This window comes from Hippoglossus hippoglossus, chromosome 9, assembly GCF_009819705.1.
Source record: "Hippoglossus hippoglossus isolate fHipHip1 chromosome 9, fHipHip1.pri, whole genome shotgun sequence".
Lineage (NCBI taxonomy): Eukaryota > Metazoa > Chordata > Actinopteri > Pleuronectiformes > Pleuronectidae > Hippoglossus > Hippoglossus hippoglossus.
This window is the reverse complement of record NC_047159.1, coordinates 18,614,330-18,640,082: the sequence shown is the minus strand read 5'-3', so window position 1 is coordinate 18,640,082 and position 25,753 is coordinate 18,614,330. Positions and strand designations below refer to the sequence as shown.

At 41.8% G+C, this 25,753-nt stretch overlaps 1 protein-coding gene across 2 annotated transcripts in view; it reads left to right on the top strand.

Annotated features, from left to right (window-relative positions):
- The window catches only part of wscd2 (WSC domain containing 2), a 43,469-nt gene that overhangs the window by 12,630 nt on the left and 5,086 nt on the right, over positions 1 to 25,753 (top strand). For both annotated transcript variants that reach the window (XM_034596206.1, XM_034596207.1), the window contains 5 exons: positions 15,240 to 16,132; positions 19,739 to 19,853; positions 21,925 to 22,109; positions 25,081 to 25,202; positions 25,291 to 25,465. In XM_034596206.1, coding sequence (XP_034452097.1) covers positions 15,751 to 16,132; positions 19,739 to 19,853; positions 21,925 to 22,109; positions 25,081 to 25,202; positions 25,291 to 25,465 — 979 coding nt within the window. In that variant the 5' untranslated portion in view covers positions 15,240 to 15,750. The remainder of the gene's footprint in view (positions 1 to 15,239; positions 16,133 to 19,738; positions 19,854 to 21,924; positions 22,110 to 25,080; positions 25,203 to 25,290; positions 25,466 to 25,753) is intronic.

The window sequence follows — 25,753 nt, the reverse complement described above, 5'->3', positions numbered from 1 at the left end:
GTGTGTGTGTGTGTGAGAGAGAGAGAAAATGAAGATAGTGGAAAGTAGGAGTGTGAAAGTGATTGAGAAAACAGATAAGGAGAACATTGAATAAAAAAGCCATAGTCTCTCTGCGGTGCACGGCTCCATGTCCGACCTTGAGACGGTGCCAGTCGCCAAGATTAACACATCACCACTGTAATTGCTCACCTCGAGTCGCAAACCCCCTTCACCTTTCCTGAGCTCGGTCGCTGCCTCACAAAAAGGCCTTTGTCGGTTGTTAAACTGCTGAACTCTGTTTTCTGTTCGTGCTGCACCAACAGACTCCAACCTGGCAACAGCCGCACCTTCAAATGGAGAAATGAAGTTTACCGACTCCACTTTTAGGAAACCGGAGGAGAAATGTGGCCTCAGTGCTGCCTCTGTCCTGACCTTAAACTAAAACGTCAATATTTTAAAAGAAAACTGAATAATTTTGGAATGGAGATAATTTCGTTCCACAGATTTTAAGGATGTTGGCTAGGAAGCATTATTTAATGACAACAAACTCATAAAGTTTTTTTTTTTAAAGCTCTATTGGGATGATGAATTAGATATCGCAACCATATTAGCGAGCAGCCCTGTGGTGGGATGAACATCAGTGTTAGTCAATCTGTGAAAACACATCCAACCACATCCAGACTGAACTGAGGAGAAATAGACAGGCAAGGAGATTTTGATAAACACTGCTCTATACCTACATTCTGTGAGGAGCAGCAGGAGCAGGAGCAGCGGTAGCAGGAGCAGCGGTGTGAGTGGAGCCCCCTCTGGGTCTTTCTGTCTGTGCAGTCAGAGACGGCCTCAGATCTCAGAGCTGCGTGCTATAGGCCCTAATTGGGGTGTCACACTTGCAAGAGAAATTTGTCAGGTTTTTGCGAGATGAACCAAATCAAGATGTGCAGGTCCTCCCCAAGCCATCCATCTACTGCCGTGATCAGCAGGATCCTCAAGGTTTATAATGGATAAATGATGTCATTGAAGGATAATAATGGAAAAATACCATGATAGTTTTGTCAGTGTTGGTGGGGGAGGACAAACAAACTGAAGCCAGACTCAACAAAATCAACACAACACACAATATGCCAATCCTGTAGCCTTCATCAAGCTGCTGAGCAATGCTAAGCATGCAGCACAAATGTAGCCTCATTGTGTTGACTGTGGCAACTTTCATGCCGTTTGAATTTTTCAGAGAGATTTTTTTGTTCTCACACCACCGCAATAAAAGACATTCCTTACACCATATCCGGTTAGCGGGAGAACTCTTTTCTCATAACAAGAGCAGGAGAAGCCCCAAGTGCCGGCTGCTGAATCTGTAAAACGGGCTGATCTAGACCGAGCTCCGTTGAAAGCCTTGTGAAAGGGTGTTCACCGGATTGGCCGCAGTTCTACCTAAGGTCACCGTATCTTTGCCGGGCAGCTTGTTTTTTCCTTTTTTTCCCAACAACCAATTAAAGAGCAGCCTCAGGTCCCGTGTTTGTCAAAAGTTTAGGGGCTTACATTCATTCCTGACTGTCATCACACAACCAATCATTTCATATTGTATACACAGTTATAGCGAGCGAGTCACAAAAAAGTCGACTTCTAGCAGTTGTCAGTGCATGTCCATGTGTTGTGGGGGCGTAGCTTTTGACACGAGGGCTGATGGGAGGGGGTGGGTTGTATTTGAGCTTTTCCAGGATTACCTACCCTAACTTTAAATTAAGGTCTTATCATTCTTACACTCCCGTTTACATTTCCAGCAGCAAACAGAATGAGTTTATCCCCTCATCATGTACTTCTCTGAATCTGGCCATTAGCAGAACACAGACCTCAGCTCCTCCAGCAGAGCTAATTTTCTCCATATGTCAGTAAAGCCGTGCAGGTTGGCCGCGCTGTTAGGAGCCATTACGCTAATTAAACGGAGCACACCTGGACAACCACGAGTCCGTCGCCACGCCGCTGTCAGCCGCCATCACCACCTCGGCTGTCTCTCTGTGACCGGGCAGATGTCTCTCCCAGGTTGCTTAGGGACAGGATGACTCAGCTCCAGCTCCTACTCAGCGCTTCACTGACTCCCGCTTCAACCCTCTTCTCAGTCAACCGCAGCAACTTAAATACGGTCTGGCTGCACGGTTTGAGATTGAGGCCAAAACGCAATCCACATTATTTCCAGCGTAGTGGTTCCCAACTTTTGTTTTTGTTTGTTTTACCACTGCAGCAGTTTCAGACACCCTTTTATTGTAGATTCAATGGCGTCATGCAGATATTCAAATGTTGTTTCACCACCAAGAAAACACAGAGGGGCTGTGAATCTGTACAAGACATCAAAGTGTTGTAAATTATGAAGCTCAGTCTCGATTTTTTCAGTTTTTGTCTCAAGTTAACATTGGCCCCATCACATTTTAACCTTTTATCCATTACATTTAGCTTTAGTTTGACTTTGTTAACTGGCTTAACACGCTCACGTTGCAATTTTCAAATTAAAGTGTTGCAAAACTGACTGGTTGGTGGGAGTTGTGTTCAGCCTGTCGCAAAAATAATTATATAAGAAATTAGATATCCTCTCTTTATTCCATATGTTATATCTATTCATATATTGTATAGTTCTATATGTGGATGTATGTTTTTATCAAATAATTTCAGTTTTTAAAATTTTCAAGCAGACCTTCCACTTTTCCTGATTTTGGACGTCACTGTTCTTCGGATCTATAAGAATGAATGCTGCCAAGAGGCCAAACCCTGTTTCCTTCTCTGAGAGCATTCTGGGTTAAGTATGTTTTCCACTCACCATCGCCGCTGTCTATTCATGCAGATCTGCTGATGGTTTTTAGATGTCTCCCTCTGAGAATTCTGCCTCCTTCGCAATACAACTAAGCGCTTTATGGATTTCTTTTTTGTGGTTTGGTGCTCACTGAAAAATGACATTTGAAAAATTCAGCACTAACATTTTTCCATAAACAATGCTCCAGTTACTCAGGAAAAAAAAACTTCACTCACAGCTTCTCTTCCACCAAAAGAGTTCCTTCAGGTTCTTAGAGGCAGAAACTCAAAACTCGAGCTCATAACATCCAAAGTGCCTGCATGGGAAGATGTCATGCAGAGAGGGAAATGAAAAATAAGCCTTGGAGAATTGTGCGAACTGCAAAAGCAACCACGTCCACCGGAGCGAGGTGCATTCTTTAAGAAAATAATTGAGCATGTTATGTTGCTCTGTTATGACAGAGGAGGCATCAACACATACACACATACTCTCCTCTGTCTTGCTTTGCATTAGAGACGTTGTTATATGTTGCATCAGAGCAACAGTGCAACACCACTGTATTGCACTGGTCATATTTTATTCATCTGAGGAGAGGCTAGCTGCTTCCTGTAAGCCCAGAGCAGGCAGCTGTCAGAAAAGCCCGAATCCCCAGATACTTTGCCTTTTTCTACTTCTATCACACAGCACACTCACACATGCACACACAGACATGTAGGCACATGAAATTGCTTTTCTCCCATGTGTACACATGTACGTGTAACCTTTGCAATATTGCAGAAATTACTCTTTCTAAATATACTTTGGATTTTCAGGTTCATGTAGTAACTGAGGACAACAGCTCTGACACCGTTCTCTAGTGAACGAAAACAAATGTTTGAGCAAACAGATAAAGTCTTCAACAAACATTATGTTCTTTGTTTAACTGTATTAAAAAATCCATAATTCAGTCAAAGGAGAATATAAAATAATGTCAATTGAAATGAATAAATTAATTAAATAGGACAAAAATTGCATTTACATTTTCTGAAAAGCATACATACGTTATATGTATAACACATGTACATGTATTTAATATAGACATATATATATACACTCACATGAAGTACAGTATATACACACTAATACGTTAGTAACTCATGCCCAAAAGAAACATTTTGTAGTATGTTTTACTCTTACTACTTCAAGATTTGGCTTAAACATACAATAAACCTGCTCATTTCAAAGTACATGTGACTTTAAAGAATAAGAATGTAGAAGGATGCTCTGAGAGATGCACATACCTCCACCACAGCTAATGCCATGTCAAAGCAATGTTTTCCCATCAATTATCTAGACTGTGACGGCTGGCCATAGTCTTATTTGTCCTGCCACAGTTTCATAATCAACCCACACCTTTTTTGTCCCGTTCTCATAATAACTTAACAAATCTCTAACTTTGTGTTCTGCTCCATTACTGCATTGTACAACTATTCGCAGCTCTATTCGCTGCCTGCTCACGCTCGCTATCATCCGTAAAGTTGTTCCCGCCCACGCAGACAGTAAGTCTTCAGAGGTTCAGCTGCAGTTGTGCACATTCCAGCAATTGGCCTGCGATGCAGTTCTCTGTCTCACGAGAGAAAAAGAAAACAAAAACACTATTTCACTACAAAATTTATTTCTATTTTCTAATAGGTTCAGTTTTTTCATAATCCTGCTAACTAACAAATACCAGATGTCAGTTTGAAGCCATTTTAAGTTATTAAGTAGAGTCGTACAGATTTAAACGTTGATAATTTATCGTCCGTCACGATTCATGTAGAGCTGATGCCAATCAAAACGACAACATTTGAGTAAAAATAGGACGTCGGTCTGTAATGATGTTCACATTTAATTGGAGAGGATATGTTGACAGCAGGCCTCTGGTGCTGCTCGACCTTTTACAGGCAGATTTGTGTGATGCTGATGTGGCCCATGGTTCACTACACATTTTGCAAGGCATGCTCACAGAGCACCCAGCTACATACTCACTTCATGTTGCTCAAATGAATTCATCCACACCAGTGCACCCGGCTCGCTGGCCTGCGTGATTGTGCACATTGAACAGCTCATCAAAAACACCTAAATAGCTTGTGCACAACAACACTCAGAGTGACAAACGAGCCGCCCGATCTCGCACGACCCTGAACAGAGTCAGCACGTCTGTGATGTTCTTCACTCAGGATCTTTTGTGAGGAAGTTCTCTCTGTTGTACCTGTGGTTTTCCTTCACTTCAGTTCCTGTTGATTTCCCAGAGAGACCTTAACAACTCCACAAGCATGGGAACCGAAAGCTTAAAATTCAGCTGGGGGTTGTTTGTGTGGGTGGTGACAGCACTATACAGTAGACTGCATACTAACAGCAAGAGAGCATTTTTCCTGTGGAGAAAAAATAAGGTTTGTGTCGTGACTCAAAACACATGTTTTGAGTGCATGGTGTTGAAATATTGAGGCGACAGTCAGTAGAAAAACTCTGCTGCTTTTAATGTTATCATTTTACATTTCCATTTATGAAACTGTAACAGTATCTGAAGGTGAATTATTCTCTATTCAAATCAGCATTAAATCCAATATTACCATTATTCTTCAGATTTCTTAGGAAAGGTTTTATCATATATATATATATATATTCCTTTGTGTAACAGTGTAATGAACTGTCACTGCTGGAAAATAACAAAAGTACATTTACTCGTGTTAATGCTGTGCTTAAGTACACTTTATATTATACTTTACATTACTAATCAGATCTACTCATATATCGATATTGAGAATACTTCATTTGTTACTGTTGATAAACACAATGATCACAATTTAATGTATCAATGCAATAATATGATAGCAATGCTAAAATAACATTAAGCATTATTAACCACTTTACCAATGATATTTAAGTACAGAAAGTACTTCTGTACTTCCTGCCTGGATTCAAATGCTGCAGTTATTATGGGCTGCATCTTAAACAACCAACAAGTGGTGTTATTTTGAAACAGAAATCACATGCAGCGATTATATCAATCTGATAACCTTTGTTTTTTCCAGAATATACAAAAGACTTAACTGTTTTACTAAATATCTTGTGTTTAACGGCCTCACGCTGAGACAGCAGCTTGCAGTCTCAGGATCTTGTGTTGTCTGAAGTGATCGGAGCATGTGGTGCTGTGAGCCCGATCCCCCCGCTCCTCCAAACAACATCTTTAGTAGCCTCTCTAATCTAATCCGCTCTTTTCCCAGCTTTGTCGCACACGTACCGAGCTCTCCAGCATTTGCATTGGTCAAAATCTTAAATGCTGAATTGGTTGGCAGTATAAGCTGAAATCCACAATGAATTAATAAGGCAAAGAGGCGTTGGTTTTTCAACCTGAAAATGGTTTCAGTTGTGTAGGATTTACATCTGAGACCACGCAGAGGTTTACGAGGTGAGAAAGAGCAGGACTCTAACAAGAGGAAGCAGAGATTTTATCAATGCTGATCACTTCAAGCACAACCATGTCTTCACATTTAAAAAATTGGCTGCTTTTTCTGGCCAAGTATTTGACTCACAAATCTTTATACAGTTTTGAAATAAATACAAAGTGCTCCTGTCTTCCTCTCCCACTGATGAAGGTCATGGAGAAGGTCAGCTGCAGGAAAATGATGCTGGAGGATTCGGCTACTTGCTCGAGGACACTTGAGCAGAGTGGGCGCTCGCAGACACAGGAGCTCACATGCACGTCCTACAGTAGTGTATCTATCTCCACTCGCTCTCGAATGTATTTCTGTTCGGCTCATCAGACCAAAAGGGAATCTATGAATTAGTTCCTCTAATAACAACGCTGATTCTACATGATTATGAAACTACACAACTATTAAATGTAAAATTAAGATACATCTTTTCAGCAATTACACCTAATGGTTTGGTCTATATTAGTGATTTTGCTGGAAACATGAAAGAAATGATACCACCTTTATATTACTGCTTTGAATCAGCTGTTTTTTTTGGCAGCACAAAAAGCTGTAAACAAAATTATTCACATATTATCAACTTATGCAATATGCACAGCCTTTGTTATGGTGAAGACACAGAATCAGCATAATATTACAGATTTATACATTCTGCTTACTTCTGGCCACTTGACGCATCTAAGAGCAATATTATACTCTCTTTTTGTTCTGTCTTTGGCACCCCCCCTCCCCCACCATCAATGCTAAATGTAGCCAATTTTCCTGTGTTCTGATCATTTGGGTTTTTTTAACTGCTGCTGCTGGAAATGACACTGAACTGAACATTAAAGTTGCTCATTGTAAAGTCAAAGTAATGGGCTGGATTACAGGAAGGTTTGTCCATCAGCATTCCACATCCTCTTTTATTCCACTCTTAATATAAAAACCCTGATCAGAGAGAAAGTGGTAGAATCAGAGTGCTGTGGTCTTACAGGGAGTTGTGTTTCAGCACACAAAACGTGTGCTAACTGACCGTGTCTGGCAACCTGCTCAACAGCCTGAGATATGAGATGGGTTCGTAAACAGGAAACCGTAATGCAACAAAACACACTTTGCACCTTAACCGCAATCTTTTGTGTCGATTGAGCAAATGTGACACAGTACATGATAAAGTACAAGCTTGAGAGGTTTTGCCAAAAATGCTTGAGCCATTTCTTTATTTGGAAAATGTAGAACGTCACTGTTAAAATGCATAATATCACATTTTCAGATTCACAGGCTCATACTTATCATCCTCAAATTCACTAATCAGCTCTCAAAGTAATATCACAGGATAAAATAACCCTTTTAGCCTCTTGTTTTATATGACAGTGGTGAACTAGTAGTAAATACGGAGTCAAATTAATGTCAAATATAATAAACGCAGTTCAAAATATAAGTGAGCCATGCACCCACTCTCTGCTGCTGTAGTGACTTCAAGAAATGTAGGTTTTGTCATTGTCCAACATGGAAAAAGAAAGTGCCTTGTTCTCAGTTAATAAATAACTGTATTTTGTAGCTGCCACTTGTTAAGATGTGTCTGCCCGTGTTGTGCAGTTTAACTTAATGATGTGCTCTTGAAAATTGCCTCAAGTTCCATACTGAGGCATTTCCTATTTCACCCCTCTCCTCCATCCTTCCTCCTTCTCCTCAACGTCTAAACATTCGCAGAGACCCTTCGCAATCCGCTCTTAAGTCTATTCAAGCAGAGAGGACCGAGATTCACAGCAGAACTGAGCCAGCAGAATTTGCTTTTAATTAAAACGGAGAGGTCGTCTGCGCTCAGCGAAGGTGGGAGAGGAGAAGGAGAGAAAACCTCCTTTTCCTCTTTGAGAAAAAAAAACCCCTCTGAGCAGCAGATATTCTGTGACGCTCTGAATGAGGAGCTTTGTTGAAGTTGGATAGTGGAAGACATCATTTGATCTCCCATTGACAGCACCTCCCCGCTGCAGAATAATTGCCTCTTTTATGAAGCCGTTAGAGGGGGACCGATTCAAGTGATTGTTTTTCAAATGTCCATATGTGGCCAAGTGGGATACGGGATCAGCAGCTACTCAGGGTCGGTCTGAAACGTGCACAGCAGGAATCTGGGACATTTCTGTCTGTTTGGAGCTTAGTGGTGCATCATTAGTGTCTGACTGTTATTCCTAAAAGATTTTTCATCATTTCACTCCCCAAATGTGGTCTGACGCCCATTTTTCTAATTTGTTCTCTCCCCCCAATCCTTCAGATTTACAAAGAAACTCGAAAATTGTCACTTACAACATCATTGCTGATTCAGATTATGTGCAAATGATTTGTCCGGTCTTTGTCTCTTTGCTCATGCCTAATTGAACTCTGCTGCTTTGTGTCCACAATCTCAATGGCTGTATTATTCCTTCACTCCCGTTTCCTTTTTGACTGTGTCACTTGCTTATCATGTGTTCCCGGTGGAAATGTCCACGTCCATCAGTCACTCCATTACATCGCTGCAGCTTAAGACTACTGTGCACCAGTAAAAGAAGAGGATTACATTATTTTTAGACCCTTTAATTTACCTCTTCTCTTTCAGAGTAAAAAGGTCACCATTGAGCTTAATGGACCATGGAGTATTATCAGGATTACAATGAGCTTTTCCCTGCCATCCTGGGCTTATTTTTTTTAATAGCTTCATAGGTTGTGTTTAAAACTCTTGCTGTGATTGGTCTAGTCAGTCTCTCCAATGCCAAATGGGTCGCTGTCTGTAATTACCACCAGGCTTTGAGAGGGTGTCACCAACACGGCCAACGCTGCAATCACTTAATGACTGCAACTCTGAGTCCTAGAAATGATGTGTCTGTACAACTTAACAGCAAGTACATGCTCTATTCCTTCATTTAGTTAGGAGTTAAACCTTTTTCGATTGCCCCCTGGTGGCTGGCTGCAGTATAGGTCATAAATCCTGCCTCCTCCATGTTAGTGGATGGGATTAGAGCCAAACAAAAATAAATAGTAAAAGTATGCGCCAGATAAATGAATGTATGTTAAATTATGTGGGTTAAATGTCTGAGTCATGATTAGTCGTGCGTCACTTATAACTTGGCAGTGGTTGTATTACTGTTTCTCAGGACTTATTGGCTGACATATACACTGACACTGATATTTAAATAATCGACCAATAATATAAGATCTACTTTTCCAGCCCATGAGAGAACCTGGGGAGTGAATGTGAAGAGCTGACATATCCTTACTTTGTCTGTGAAGTTCTGTAGTGCACGTGGTAAATGTTTGGTGACCTTTTATAAAATAAATATATAAAAAGAAAGGATTTTTAAAAGACCACCTTGGTGCCTCTTATAAATACAACAATAGACGAATGCAGATGTGTGGGATTCCTGCAGTGTGTGTTATTTAAGTTCTTTATCCACTCTCAGTCCCGTCCCGTCCTAAAGTAATGTTTGGCTCCTCGGCAGCTGAAGGAATTAAAAATATGTAGAACCAACAGTGTTTTGACTGTGTAGCGGTGCTGTGCTGAAAACCTTCGATGGATTGGGAGTTTAAAACCCCATATTTTACAATTCACACAAAAACCTCAGACCGTTTGGTGGTGAAATATGTCTGTCTGCTTTGTATTTACAGCTGACAGTATATAGGACTGTTTTAACACATTTCTAGCTATAGATAGTCTAAATAGAGCTTCATAGTATTTGTATTGTCTTACATGGACCTATATGTGGACCTATGTGGAAATATAAGAAACCTCTTTCCAAATATTCATACAAGCTACTGTTTAGTGAAACTGAACAAAGATTGGTTCAACAGTTTAGTGATTAGCCTTGAGAGGTTTCATAATAGAAACAACAAAATATGTTTGAAATAAATCTGAAATGAATCGTATCATTAATCTCTCAGCAGGTCATAATGAGAGTCGTGGTGATGAGATCTAATTATTCACCGAACTGCAGCATAGATTTGACTATCTGACAGATTACAGACAACAGATAACCTACGGATAGATAACATGCTGCAAACGACAACGCCTGTAATGGAAATCTGTTTTTAGAAACTTAATCTCCTGCTCTGTTAAGTGGCACTTTTAGGTGTCAACACTGAGACAGTGGCAGTGCATAGTCATAGATGGTTCATAATCACAGGAGAGAGTATAATGAAGAACAATATTCTGCTTTTCGGGAGTTTTAAAACTGCTTTCCCAGCTTCATATAATCTGTGACTGTTCAGAGAGTCAGAAACATCATTGTTGTTCAGCTTCCTTCTCAGTGTCCATCGGTAATTAAGCCTACAGGGCAATAAGCCAATCACTGACTCGGGCATGTGAAGCCAGAGCCGCAGTGCGTACCATGGTAACTTTTGCCAAATGTGAAGCTAAGAAACTGCTTTGGCAGTTTGATAGTGTTGTTACTGGAGGCCGTCATGTTCACACTCACTCGTTTGCAGAGGTCACGGCCTCCTAAGAGTTGGCGTCTGCACTGGGAGGGCCACTTGAACCCGCTCTGCAGAGCAGCAGAAGTTTGGCATGGTTTATTGAGATTTCTCTTTTTCTTTTGTCTTCAGAAACATTTTCTTACTGTTACACCCAGTCCCTCAACACATTTTATTGAGGCATGTTTGCATATTTAATGCATTTTATATATTCAGTACTTTTTTCAGAGATGCTCTCAGCACCCTGCCTGCCTTCTGGTGGTTGTGTCTTCTGCTCTGGACCTCTAATGAGGCAGCGGGCAACTTCACAAGTAGGACGGCACGTAAACAGTGTGTGTAAACTTGAACGCAAGCACGGTCAGAGTTATTACCGGGGGAGGAATGTGATCTTAGTTTGATTTGATTTGACAACATGGCTAATGTGCACAGGCAGGCCAAACACACCAGGAGAGCGGAAGACAGGCCCCAGGGTGAGGGGAGGGTCAGGGCTGCTGCGGCTGATGCCATTAACCCCTCTGCTGCTGAACAGCCCAGCGTATCCTACATGTTACAGCACAGTAAAGTACTTTTACCGGATGGGATTGAAGGCTAACAGACGATTTCCTTTCTCACAAATAGCCCGGGGCACCAGATAACCTCTTCTTCCTGCCACTGTTACCCACTGTTTCTGTTACACTAATTTGCGTTTCTTCTATAGGAGCCCACTGTTAATGACTATCATTGCGGCTTTCACCATGGAGTCAACATAACCTCACTGACTGTTCACTGTGCTGTTGCTTTCCTGCACTTTTATCACTGTGAAAACACAGCAACCAAAACAAACTATGGGAGATTTGCTCTGGGGATTCAGAGGTCTAGCAGTTAAAATACCTCACTCGGGTTGTAGTGAAGAAAAATCCTTTTTGGCAACAGAAAGATTGGGCAAAGGAAGTTGATCACATCTGCAGGACCCAGTAATAAAGTGAATATTTTATCTTCTTCATTAAAATATCCACCGCCCTAAATATCAGGCCTCTAGATTTCAAATCCTGTTGATATTTTTAGGAGATAAAACTTAATACCAGAAACATTTATCTTTGTCTTTTTCCATCTTGCATAAAGTTTCCTTTTTGTTTAACCTCATATCACATTATCCGTCGTGTCAGTATTGTTTATTTAATTCAAACCAGAACAGATACAGCAATATGTGATTATAATGACCAGAGTTCACAGTATAGTCTTGTAGTTGCTCTATCGATGGTCCCATGACGGATGTGAAGAATTTTTATGGATAACCGAGAGGCAGCGCTGCCTGTCGAGCTGCTCGCCGACGATTAACTTTGATGTTTCCTCCCCTAAATCCACTCTGATTAAATATTTGCTGGCTCATTTAATATGAATGTGAATTAAAGGTCAACCAGTGTGTTCATGTCAACTCCACCTAAGTAACTGCTGTGGTCTCTCGTCTGCTGCTGCTCCTCCTCCTCCGTCTGTTTACTAGAGTCATTCCTGATTTTCATCTACTGCTTTCCGTGAAGTTCACCTACCGGCTTCAGGGAGAACAGTTACCTCCACAAAGGAGGTTATGTTTCATTGATGTAATGGTCTGTCTGTCTGTCAGGAGGATTACTCAAAAACAAGAAAAACTAAATCAGGCATATTAGAGCACTGATATTTATTAGTTCGTAATCTGTTGCTGATCCAAATAAAAATCTGGATAGTGAATTAAATGTGGTTTCATAAGGGGACCGTTGGCTCTTGGCAGTGAAATCTTGTAAACATATTCAACCGTATTAACTTTGCAGATCTCTTCCCTTTTCATCAAGTGTCATCCCCAAGGTGAACATTTGAATTGACCTGACACTTGAGAACCAGTATAAACTTGTTTCATTTCACCTCACACAACATGAAGGATCCACTCAGGTTCCAACAAGTCTATATTTCCACTCTCCTGTTATTGTCATTTGAACCTTCAAATTATCACCGAGTAGAGTTCAATTTCATCTTCGTAAGTAGGAGGATTATGAATTATTGAGTACCAGTAATTAACCTGTGTGGCTCCATTACACGTGTAAGAGCCAATGTAGATGTGGTATGTGCTGCATCTTTATTTCTCCATCAGTTCATCTTCATAAACCTCTTTACTAAGCTCTTAGAATAAGAGCACCTTACTAATGTTTAGCTTTATCTTCCATCATATGACCTGTGCACTCAACTTTGCTCTCTCTTTGCTTGTGACCTTCTAGGATCTGAATCATAGGGTTGACCAGCACATGTTTAACGTTCCCATCCAGTGCATCAGGAGTAAGAAGCCTGCTGAAATCTGCACTTTTATCTTTCTATCTAGACCTTGTGACCATGTAGGAAATCTAACCTAGATATGATACAGTCTCTCTAAGGCAAATTACTTATTCATATTGAAACAAAGACAAGCTTGTCGGAGAGTTACTGTATGTCATTCACCCTGAAATATGACTAATTTCTCCATCGAAACGGAGCAAAAATACTTAGCCAGGGAGTCGTTTTTCAATATTGTTCCCACAGCTGGGAAGCTATAGAAAACGATATATAGAATTATTATACTCTGTAACTGCATTCTTATTAATCACTCTGTGTTAGAGGCTGTTCGTGGGAATGACGAGCACTGAGATTCATTGACATTTTAGATACAGATGTCTAAAGGAACAGTCTGTGAAAAATTATGAGTGGAAAAGGCTCAATGCCACGCTTGTTTACATTCCTTGAAATGTAAAACTTGAGCCCGCAGCTAAATTAACTCAGCTTAGCATAAAGACTGACGAGAAATAATCAGGTATGCTATGACAACAACCTATAAACACAACGGTTATTCTGATATTTTGGAATATTTTCCGTTGCGTGGACTATACAACCAAGACAACCTAGAAAAATGTAAAGATTGACGACATGACAGTGTCTCGATCACCCCCTGGTGGCCGGCCGCAGTACATATCATAAATCCTGCCGCCTCCATGTTAGTAGATGGGACATGGACAAAACCAAAACGTCAAAGTACACTTAAAATACATTTTCTCAAAGATGGTTTCTGTCATTTTATGTATTTTTTAAATTTTTTAAAATCACACTGACATGCTATTGTGATTTTTTTCAGTAAGTTTGGTTTTAATTAGTTATAAGATTATTTGATTGCTGATTTGAAGGGTGAAACATCATTATTCGTGAATGGTTGAAGGTGTGTATCGATGGGACCTCTCTACCGTTGTTTCATCCCCAATCACTATTATGTGCAGTCTCTGGCTCCAAATGAGCAAGATGGCACCGTTTATATATGGAATCATTTTTATCTTCATTTATGGATAGTAGGAGTAAGTTGAGGGTCTTTGGTAACCAAACTTTGTGCTATAGGCTAAGCTAACTGTCTATTGGCTCTAGTGAGTTTCATCAAATAACAGTTTGTACCAGACAGTATTCTCCCCCTTTGTTGGATTTTATATCCTTAATGTCAACCCCAGTCGTGTGATTTACCTCATTTTCTGTGACCTTTTGATTCATCGGCAGCAACATCCTTCATTGATACGGCAGAACACTGTGTTTGAACATTAATTTAAATGCAGACAAAGACATCAGTAATGTAAGAAGACGGTGAACAAGATACCAGGTCAAAGTTTTGAGAAGTCAGACAGGATGAGGATTGTCTTTGTGCCCGGATGCTGTAGGTTGAAGCACATCAGCAGAACGTGATCCTTTTCTCCTTGAGGGTCCCAGACTCCTCCCGGACAAGCGGAGGGAAAGGTAGAGGGGGGCGGGAAGCCGAGGGTGGCCATTGAGGTTTCAGGTGACAGGTATTCTGCAGATTTGTCCGGAGGCAGACCGAAAGCCACAGGGGCGAGCGTCACCTTGAATGTTCGGGGAAAGTTCCCTGACCCAGAAGAGTGTAGCGTTACCTTCCAATTGTAGCCTCCTGGGCTGGTCCCAGAACAGAGTCTCCTTTGACGGAGGCTCCTGACAGTTTGCAAAGTCCAGATTCAGTCACTAAGAAAAATGCCATAATCAAAGTTAACACTTAAATATAATTAGAATAGGAAAAAGACCCTAATTTGTTCTAGATTTGATGAATGAGTGAACTTGACTTGAGCACGTTTGCCTTTTTTTCTGTCACAGATATTTACATTAATTATTATCTTGAATGATGTCTGTAATTTCCCACACTCATTAGTTCCCAAAGACATCGGTGAAAATGTCCCAGAGAAGAACGTTGTTTCTGTTTTTCTCCTCTCAGCTTCATCTAATTCATTTCAGATAATGAGGAACCGTCTGACTGTTTGCTAAACAACTGAAATCATTTTTCCAGATACCTGATTGCTTTTAATCCAATTATTTGTTTTGCTTTTCTTATATCTCTGTGTTCTTATTAATGTGCGTTTGACACAAGACACAAAAATGAGGAAAATTCACAAGAAACATCAACAAAACTATAATAGAGTCTTACATTTTGGATCAGTTTAGATTTAGTAGGAAGTTTGTGCCGTGACTTCATCCTGATGTAACTTCGTTTGTGTTATCTCTCTTTTTCCACATGTGATAACATTTACACAGATGTGTAACTTTTCTTTCTTTTGTGTGCGTTTCTTGTGTGTGTGTCTTTACTCCAGATGGTGAGTCACGCCCTCTCTCTCCCGGACCGTCTGAGTGAATAGTCGGCTGCACAAAGGTGAAAGGATCTGAGCTCAGCTGGTAAATAAAGCCTTCTTCCCTCTGCTCAGCGTGGGAGAAAGTGCAGCAGCGCGGCTGGTGTGGCATCTCTGTGGGCTGATAGCTGGAGTGAGAGCCGTGTGGAGCGATCATCTTTCACTAGGAGACGCTCACCTTTCATGCTGTGGCCCTGGACCCGGCTCTCCGGGCTGGACTGTCAGCGGGAACGCAGAGAGAGACTCTGATGTGGACACGATCAGCAGGGCTGCACAGTGCACCAGTGTAAAGCATCTTTCATCCGACCGGAGGGGCACACATGAGAGAATAGTCATGCTATTGTCTGGATGACCTTGCACAGGATTGAGATACTCTTAATTTTAGTTGGTGCCCAGTGGGGCTGTTTGGTTGATTCTTCTGCTTTATGAGTTTTCATCACTGTGAGAGTGTCTCTGAGAGGCAGGGGGAGGCAGCATGGCCAAGGCTCTGCTGAAGATACAGCGCTATTTCCGCAGGAAACCTGTCCGATTCTTCTCCCTCATCCTCCTCTATCTGACCGCCGGGAGCCTCGTCTTCCTGCACTCTGGCTTCGTCGGGGACAGCGGCCCTGGGGGCAGAGGGAGCCGGGACTCTGTGGTAGTTGCAGAGATGGGCAGCCGGACTTCATCATCAGACACTCGAGGGCACACAATCACGGGTAGAGTGTTTAAAGAGACGCGCAAGTCTGGCCGGAGGTATGGCCCCCCCTGGATGAAGAAAAGGAGCCAGGAGAGAGAGGTCAGGGGGGGAGACTACACCAGCAACTGGAACCGTGCACTTAAAGGACGCAATGCCAAAGACATGGACGATGGAAGAGGTGGGTTCAACAGAGACTCCATATTATGCTGTCGCAGGGATACTGTTCTCAGTTTGGCAGCGTCCCAAATTCAACATTGGAGCTGTGTTAGATCTTCTCACACATCTCCAAATTCATAATGATTTGCTCATACTGGAGGCCGGTAGATTTTGCCCTGGGCTTCTCTTACACAAAACATTTTCTGAAAAGTACCAGATATCTAATTAAAATAAACAAAGTACAATTTTTTTCACCAAAAGCAAAAAAAAGTTTCATCTGACAAAATAATCCAATAGAACCAAGAATTGCAAAAAATAATTGCACCTTTGAAACATTCATGAAAACTCACTGTGCGACGCTGAGCTTCTGTGGGAATTATTATTGTGACAATCATTATAGGCTAATAACGTCCAGTTGTTTCTGTCCTAGTTGCTAATTAGAATACTCAACAGATGATATGAATTCTTAAACCTTTCACTGGCAAACAGGCAGCTTGTTTCCCTCCAACACGCCACGCTGATACCAAAGTATTCTCTGATTACAAACTGCCCCATTCTAATAAGCGAGAAGTTGTAATTGGTCACATATGAAATCTTTATAGTGGAGTGAGATGATAATAATGATTAAGTCCTCTGGCATTTCTCTGTGTAAATCCTTCAGCAATCTCACCCTCTTCCGTGCCGCTCACGTTCAGCCACATCAGAGCTGCGGCACAATCACGGCATCTAAATAACAGCATGCCTGCAGGATTTACTGCTTTATCTGTCTTTGTAATAAACTGTTCAACAGCCCACGTCAGCCAGTAAAGGTTTACACATAAACTCTAGCATGTGACTTCAAATCAGAGACGGATTTCAAAACATAAGTGGGAGGAGTGTGTGTCCAGAGCTGACGTCTCTGACCTTGAATGAAACAAAGGGCCTCGATAGTTTCTCCTTTATCAATGAAACTTGATCAAATAGAAGATTGAATTTACTCTTGACTCACATCTCTGCTCTTCTTACTCTCTCCATTGAATAAAATGTACTGATACAGGATTGGCCCCTAAAGAGTGTTAAATATTGTATTTATATACTAAATTGTTAAACGATTACTGATGCATTAACATTAACAGATTAATTGAGATGGACCTAATTTTACCACACACACACAAAGCAATGGTGTGGCATGAAATGGAAATACTCAAAGTAGAAGAGACTCCTTTTTTGTCACTGAGCAAATAAACTTGGTTAGCTTTCCAGCACTCGTCTTACATAAGGTAATTCCTCCTGTCATGGGAATGTGGGAAAATGCTGTAGATATCACATTTAATCCACGAGCAGACATAAATAAAACTTGACGCGTCTTCAGAGGACCTGGAAAAAGATTTTCTTCTCTCAGAGACATGTGTTACACGTTCCTGCTTTGGATCCTACTGTTTTATTCCATGTTTGCACATTTGAACAACAGCGAGTAGATCTAGAAATGTGAAATACATATTTAGTGGTTTACTGTTGTGAAAGTATATGAGAATGTAGAAACAATTATTCACCTATTTCTCATTATTATCACTCATGATTGGAGGTGGAGCTAAGATAACTGTATAATGTACTGTAGGGACGTTTAACGATGCATCACGCAGTATGAAGTTTGGGAGAGGCCGCTGAAAGAGCCTTGGCTGTGGTTCAAAAGGGGGAGAGGAGGTGGAAGCCAGGAGGGAGGGGGCAGTGACTGTGGCCACAGCTGCCGACCCACCAACCAGAGAGAGTCGTGGTTAAGGGTAGAAACACTTCAACTAGGCTATGAACTATAGGTTGGAGGGCATCCTATACATATCTTAATCATATCTTAAAACCTAAGCATATGTTTAGTATGAAAAGAATCTTGATGTAAAAAATTATGTGGAGTTAAAACTTTTCTGAACCTCACAAATGTCATGTAGCCAATAGAAACAGTTCTTAATTCTACAAATAAGAAACACACTGCACTGGTAAAGTGTTTCAGAAAGATCTCTACTGGTTTGAGAGATTATGTTCATTCATCCATAACATCTGAAAATAGAGACTGAACATCTATTAATAATTGTGATTTTCACTATAGCTCCACTGTGACTATACGTGGGCTGCTGGTTTCCCTGCAGACTGCAGCACATGCAGGAGAATCTGGACTGTACATTAATATGAGACGTGCTGTAAGTGTCACTGACTGCTGCTCGCTCTGTGTCGGTGCGATGAGTTTAACCCACGCTCCTCTGAAACAGACTTCCACCTCTCTGAGCTCGAGGAGAATCAAACCTACAGAGAGAATAAATAAGTGGTTCTGTTACAGACTGGTTTACAGAACTAGCTTTTTCTAACCATGACAGTGCTGATCTTTTGGGCAATTCAAGGCCATGAAAACATGGCCATGTACATCCAGGCTTAGGTTATCTGATCAAATGAAGGCCTCTTCCTCCTCCTCCTCCTCCTCCTCCTCAAATTTTCTGAAACTCTATAACCTCACAGGACTGCAGCTAAACGTGGTGATGGAGTAATTAACAGCTTCAAAGCATTCGTTAGCTCTTATACATCCAGAGCCGCTCATTGCTCTGAAGTCTTAGCTAGCCCAGAATCAGCTAAGAGATTTTTTTCTCCTCCTCCTCCTCCTCCTCCTCCTCTCTCTGCAAATGTGCTCATTCTCTCTGGCTGTGAATTTCATTGGAGGGAATATTGCAGCATAAGATGAAAACATGGATCTGCACTGTGCGGTGCAAGCACAGAAGCACAGTGTACTGAAGGAGCAGACCAGAGAGAGAATACACTTGAAACCCTCCTGATTAGTGACATTATAGTTTTAATAAATCCTCGGGTATAAGGAGGTTGTAGTAGAAAGTTTATTAATATGGTTAAGTTAAAGAAATTAATAATCCCACATCAGCTAATAATAATCATATGGACAAATCCGTTGCATCTGCTGCTCATCCTTTAGCCTCGCGTCCTGCTGAGCTGAGAATATTGTATCTGCAGCATTTCCCTTCATCCTAAAGCAGATTATTTTACATCTACAACAATAGTAAGGAGGACGATTAAAGCTGAGTCCTGCAGCTGAAACGCAGGCATACAATTAAAGTAATGCAGGGGACTAGGACTCCATGCCCCCCCTCCCACCATTTAGCTATTAACAGAGGCTCAGAGGGGTAATGGCAGCGCACAGATGGCGAGAGGTTTGTTTGTTAAAAGGTACAGCATGAGCCCGGGTGGCGCGCTTTAAACAGGGGAGCAGTGTTTTTAATGAGGAGCCGTGGAGGGGTTGCTGTATACTCCTCTGCAGAGGTTCACTGAAGCCCCACCCCCCCACACACTTGTGAAAAATGCAGAGCGGTGACTGCTACTAACTTACAGGCCACTAGAAGGGGTTGTGTGTCTGCATAAATAAATAAAGGCTCCTGCCCCAGTTTGGATTCCTCATGGGGCTTTGCTACTACTCTGTGTATGAAGATCCCACTGCATATAGTATTCACTTTTCACACACTCACTTTTCTATGATCAAACAGCTTTTTCAGACATTATTTTGACTGCTGTGCAGGATTAACTCTACACATGTGTTATGTATGTTATCAGTAAGAGTTCCTCCCCGGTTACATGACTAACATACTTCTCTCTCTTTCAGCGAAGTACAGCGGCTGCTACGTGGATGACACACAGAAACGAGCGCTGAGAGGAGTTTCCTTTTTTGACTACAAAAAAATGACTGTATTCCGTTGCCAGGACAACTGTGCTGAAAGGTACAATAGCAGCAAGGCAACAAAAAACACTCGTCGACTAGACATTCCTCCTTTTTCATCTCCTTATGCTCACTGACAGGCTGAGATTTAAAGTAGGGCCTGGAAAAAAAAACTTGTTTAGAAATATTCAAAGGAAATTGACAGCGATGACAAAGTGTTTCCTTCTTTTGTAATCTTTTATTGAGCCACAATGATATTATAGATGTAATCACTCAGTTAGTGACCAATACAGTGTTGTCACAGATATTAGCTCCAGCTTATAAATTCATGTGCCGGATATTAAATCAGAGTCTTAAATTGCACTAAAAGAAATGGAAATGTTAACGTTCCTGTACGTAACCACGACAACTGGGCAGAGTATAACTGCTGATGAAGATAATGAGATGTAATAGAAACTTCCTGAAGATTTTCTAAGTGGTCAATCATTAGTTGTATTATCATATCTGAAAATACACTGAAGTATATAATGGCTATCTGAATAGAATACACTATACACATATAGTGAAGGGGAAATCTTAATGCTAAAGGGAACAGAGATATTTTAGACATTACAGTGTCTCCGACTTTTCAGCTTGTTGTAGAGAAACTTTACTCGTCTATAAAAATAATAATAATCATCAAGCAAGCATTAACCCAAAAATTATATGCTAATAACCCCCCTTTCCTCCCATGTCACTACCTCTTCACATTCAAACATAAAATTGAAATCACAAAGTTTTAAAAGTTAGATTATGACACCAGCCAGCTCTCTTTTCAAGGCCACATTACATAAGGAAACTGCATGAAAAACGGATATATAGGCTCCAGTTTATCTCTCAGCTCCACTCCTCCATGTTTCCTCACATCCTGTCTTCCCCTCTCTGCGAACTCACCATCCTCCTCTCACCTCTTTTTCCTCCCTGCGGAAAACCAGCGACGGCTCTATCGAATGCATTGAATTACACACATCACTTATTCACAGAGCGAGGAACAGGAACAGGGAGAGATGCTTGTTTTCACCTCTCCTCTCCTCCTCCCCTCCTCTCTTCCTCCTCCTCTCCTCCTCCTCTTGCCTCTGCCACAGCAGGTTTATAAAAACAGACAAACAAATGAGGGCAACCGCACCGAGGTCTGGGTCTATTTGCTCCTAAAGAGTGTGGAGTCAAATCCTCCTTGAAGCAAAAGCAGGGAGGTCTTGTGTGATGGATTCTAAGTAAACTACACTCATTTATAATTGGGTTTACTTCAGAGCCTCACAGCATGTGCTGCTCTCATTTCAATGACCAAAGAGAGAGAGATGTTATTTCAACGTTTGTGTTTTCATATTTTCCTCAACATGCTCGGTGCATCACTTGTTCATTTCTATGCCTCCGCGCCGGCGACAGTCAGTGGCCAGAGGCATTATGTTTGCAGGTTGTCCGTCCCATTCTTCTGAACACGAAATCTCAACAACGCCTCGAGGGAATTTCTTTAAATTTGGTACAAACATTGAGTTTCGACTCAAGGATCAACATTACATTCTGGTGGTTGAAGGTCAAAATCAGTGTGACCTTAAAAATCACATTTTTAGCCGTGAGTGACACATCAGGAACATCTTCACATTCGGTACAAATGTTTAGTTTGATTTGAGAATGAACTGATTACAATTTGGTGGTCAAGGGTCAAACCATTTTTTTGCCCTGTGAACGTGTTATTTTAAAATCACCTTGAGAGAATAATTTCTAATTTGGCAGACACTCACAGATTAACCGATTAGGTTCAGTTGGTCTCAAGACTGCCTTTATGTTATTTCTTCATTTGGACACAAAGATGAACTTCAAATTAATTAAATTTCAGTGATCAAAGGTGAAAGGTCATGGTGATGTCATATGAGACTGAAAAAAATTATCTAGAAAGAAACTGGAATCTCGGAGTCATACAACCGCAGGGTGGTAGTTCTAGTTTTTGATTACAGCGTTTCCAGGTGCTGAGAATTATAAAGTGTACTGATATGTAAAGGATTAAGAAACACAATGAAGGCTGAGAATATTCAGTGGAACCTTCCTCTCATCATTCACCAACTATTCCTTTTATTTCCCTCTCTTTCCTCCAGAGGTTACATGTACGCAGGCCTGGAGTTTGGAGCCGAGTGCTACTGTGGTCACAAGATCCAGGCGCCCAACACTTCAGAGAGCGAATGCAACATGGAGTGTAAAGGAGAGAAGAGCAACCTGTGCGGCGGAGCCAACCGACTGTCCATCTATAGGCTGGAGCTGAGCCAGGAGTCAGCACGCCGCTGTGAGTCTGACACAACCCCCCCCCCCCCCCCCCCCCCCCCCCCCCCCCCCCCCCCCCCCCCCCCCCCCCCCCCCCCCCCCCCCCCCCCCCCCAGGGTCATTAAAGGGGACATAGCATGCCCATTTTACCACAAGTTGATATGGTTCCTTGGGGTCTTAATGAAATGTCTGTAACATACTTTGGTCAAAATACCACAAGGATCATTTAAAACAGCACCCCAGCACAGGGGGGAGGGGGGGGTGGGGGGAGGTGGGGGGTGGGGGGTGGGCCAAGGCCATGTAGGGAGACTTCCAGTGTCTTGTTACGACACAAAACCCAGGAAGCTCAATCGAGTAACTCAAGCATGACGTTTCTGACTTAGAGGAACCATAACAAAACGCGCAAGTGTTTTTTTCCCAGAGTTTTTGGGTTGGTAGACATGCCAGATACCCACATTAACCTGTAGAAGCACTAACAAAGTGGAATTTGCATGCTATGTCCCCTTTAAGTCAACGGGAAACTGGCACATTTGAAATGTGAAGAATGAATTCTATACATATTTTTTTCACACATTTTTCATTCGATTCGTAAAAACATTTGAAATTACGTCAATGTAGAAACACCTGAGTATTCTGGGTAACTGACAGTGCTGAGGGACGTAGCCTGGCTGCTTTTAGGGAAAAGATTGGTTTTATTTTTGGTTTAATGCCACAGTTGAGTTCCGGCTGCTATCTAGTGTTTACCTCTGTCCCCGGAGAGCTGTTCCATCTCTGAAACCTGACCAGCCGTCGCCTGCATTCTGAGCACTCGCTGCCTGCCAACAGGAAGTGAAGTAAATAGAGGAAGGGCCCAAAGATCTGTGTGAAGAGATAGTTAAAAGCTTTTAGAGTTTCCCCTGGTATTTTCTGGTGTCAGATTCTAGAAAGTCCCGTTCACATGGTGATGAAACTTCACCTTTTCTTTCTTCCCTTTTCTCCGCAGCCACTTAGTTCTATAGAAATAAGGTGATGTGAAAAAATTGAGGGTTAGTTTGTCTCTCTCTGGTAAATATTTACCTCCAACAAGGAGCTTATGTTTTCACTCCAGTCTCACCAGTTTGTTTGATTTCAAGCAAGATTATGCAAAAACTAACAAATGGATTACCATGAAACTTGGTAGAGGGATGTGATATGCGTCAGGGAAGATGCCGTTCAATGTTTGTGTAGATCAGCAGGTGGATCTAAGAATTATTTAAAACCTTTTTTGACCTTAACAGTCTTTAACGATGCGCAAATGGCGACATTTTCTGGTTTTCTCAGAGAATAATTAATGCATCTTGATGGGAAAAAATCAGGCATGTTAATGGAATGATATTTAAGCTATGTGTGAAGTTTATTTAGATCTAGTGAATTCGAATGTGGGTTCATGAGGGGACTGTTGGGCCTTGTATGCTTCCTGCTGAGTGCAATTCTAGTTCTTAGACATAATCTGTTGATATGAAAGGTTCAAGTCAGTTAATACATCTCTGGTGACTATTGAAGAGCGCTAGAACCGTGATGGTCACTTCTTATTTTCCCATTTCAGTTCAGTGTTGTTTTATTTTTATTTTCATTTCTCCTTTTTTTCCTGGTTTGGCTTCAGTCAGACTGCTGAGTCCACTCTTCGTGTCTTCACCTCTGACCCTGATCTCTGTCATGTGAGCCCCGCTCAGAACATAACAGAGGAAATGCAGCCAATGTGTTGAGGTGGCAGTTCTGTGGGTTTAGTGACGATCACGCTCACATGAGTGTTTTCCGAACAAATCAACTGCTGTGAACATTCTGCATTTATTTCATATACCTCGCTGTTGCTACACGGCCCAGCTGAAGAGCGTTGGATCCCCCGCATTTCACGCAGCTCTGTGTTTGCATCCGTGATCTATTGTTAGCTTTCCAAGACCTTGCTTGTTATTCAGATGCTGCATGGGAACAAGTCAGTGGAGCACACAAAGAGCATTTAAGTCTGATTTGAAAAGCTCTGCCACATGTGAAAAGGGGAAACAGAGGAGATTCCACTGAAGATGTTCTGCAGGCAAATAAAGAAAACATGGTCGTGACTTTAAAAATGCAACGTTAAGTCAGAGAAAGAACAAAAATAAAAAAAACATTGGACACACACACCCATCGCTACAGCTAATGTGCAATGAGTGTTACCTTGTTTTAAAGCCTCACAGCACTGATGGTTAATATGTTGAGACAGGAGTCTTGTTGAGTCGCTGGTATAGACAGTATGAAATTTAATAAGAAGGAAGATGCACAGCCCCATTTGCATATTTCATTCAGCCATGTTTGAGCAAAGCCAGCTGTCTCCATCGGGGCATCTGTCACAGTAAAAAGCTCTAAGTGTCTGCTTTCCTTCCTCTGTTATTAATAATAGTGTATTGACAGCGAGACAGCTTCTTCTACAGCACCTCTGACACCATGACAGCCTGACGTTAATGCAAAATAGATGTTGACATTTTTCAGACATTTAGAAAAAAACTTCTCAACCGTTAAAGACGTCACACACCGTGAGAAACTCCTCCAACTGGGAATGAAAGGCAATTTTTCTTTCCGGCCCCTTTTGTTGGATTCTTTATGTTAAGAAGCCTGGAGACTGAACACTAATTATTGTCCAGCAGTTCTGTAATTATACTTAAATATACCGGTTTCGAAGGCAAATCGAAAATACGTCACGTGAGAGAGCAGAGAAGAGCTGCTCCCCTCTGCTGCCGTGATTTACGGTCTATTCCTAGACCAGAGAGAGGACCGGAGGTTAAAGGTCGTCATCACACTGCAGGGAAGTGAACGCTGCTGTTGGTTGTCAGTCAGGGCCTCTGCAGACTAGAGGAGAGTCCCAGTGGGATCTCTTCATCATGGGTCAGTGGATAGAGGACATGCTGATAGAAGCTGTGCTCAGAAACTAGAAAACTAAAGCTCATGTTTTCTTTTTTCCTGTTGATGAATAACATTGTGGTTTGCTTTTTCCATTTCAGACGGCAGCGCCATTTTCAAGGGGTGTTTTCAACGGCCGGAAAATGTCACGCTGGCGCTTCCTTTCAACGCAGTCATCCACAACATGTCCGTGGACAAGTGTGTGGACATGTGCACAGAAAGGGTGAGGAAACATTTTGGACGTGTGTTCATGCATTGCACATGTGTACATGTAGACGTGTCTGCAGTGTGTAACGGCGGCCGTATTTCAGGAGAAAACGCTCGCTGTCCTGGCTGGAGATCGATGTTACTGCGGTTTCCCCACAAACCTGTTCTCCCTTCATGAGCCGGAGAACGAGGACATGTGTCTGCACCGCTGTCACGGGGAGGAGTTTGAGAGCTGTGGGAACGACGAGTACTTTGTTGTGTACCAGACCCAGGTTCAAGGTAAAGTTTGGCAACGCACGCGTGCAATCACAGGCACATTTGAACAAGTGGCCTTTCAGGAAGTGTAAGCTACTTCCTGTGTGCAGGACAACATACATGCACATTTACAGCACAGTGATATTATCAAGTACAAGACTTTACTCCCCGTTTCTTTCATTTTTTCACACGTCTGTGTGTGTGACGGTATTTACATTAACACAATACAAATGCAGAACTGGTTATCGATGTTCAGAAAACATGTCGGCAGCATTTATCTAAAATAAACTGCAGTGTTGTAAACTCTCTATA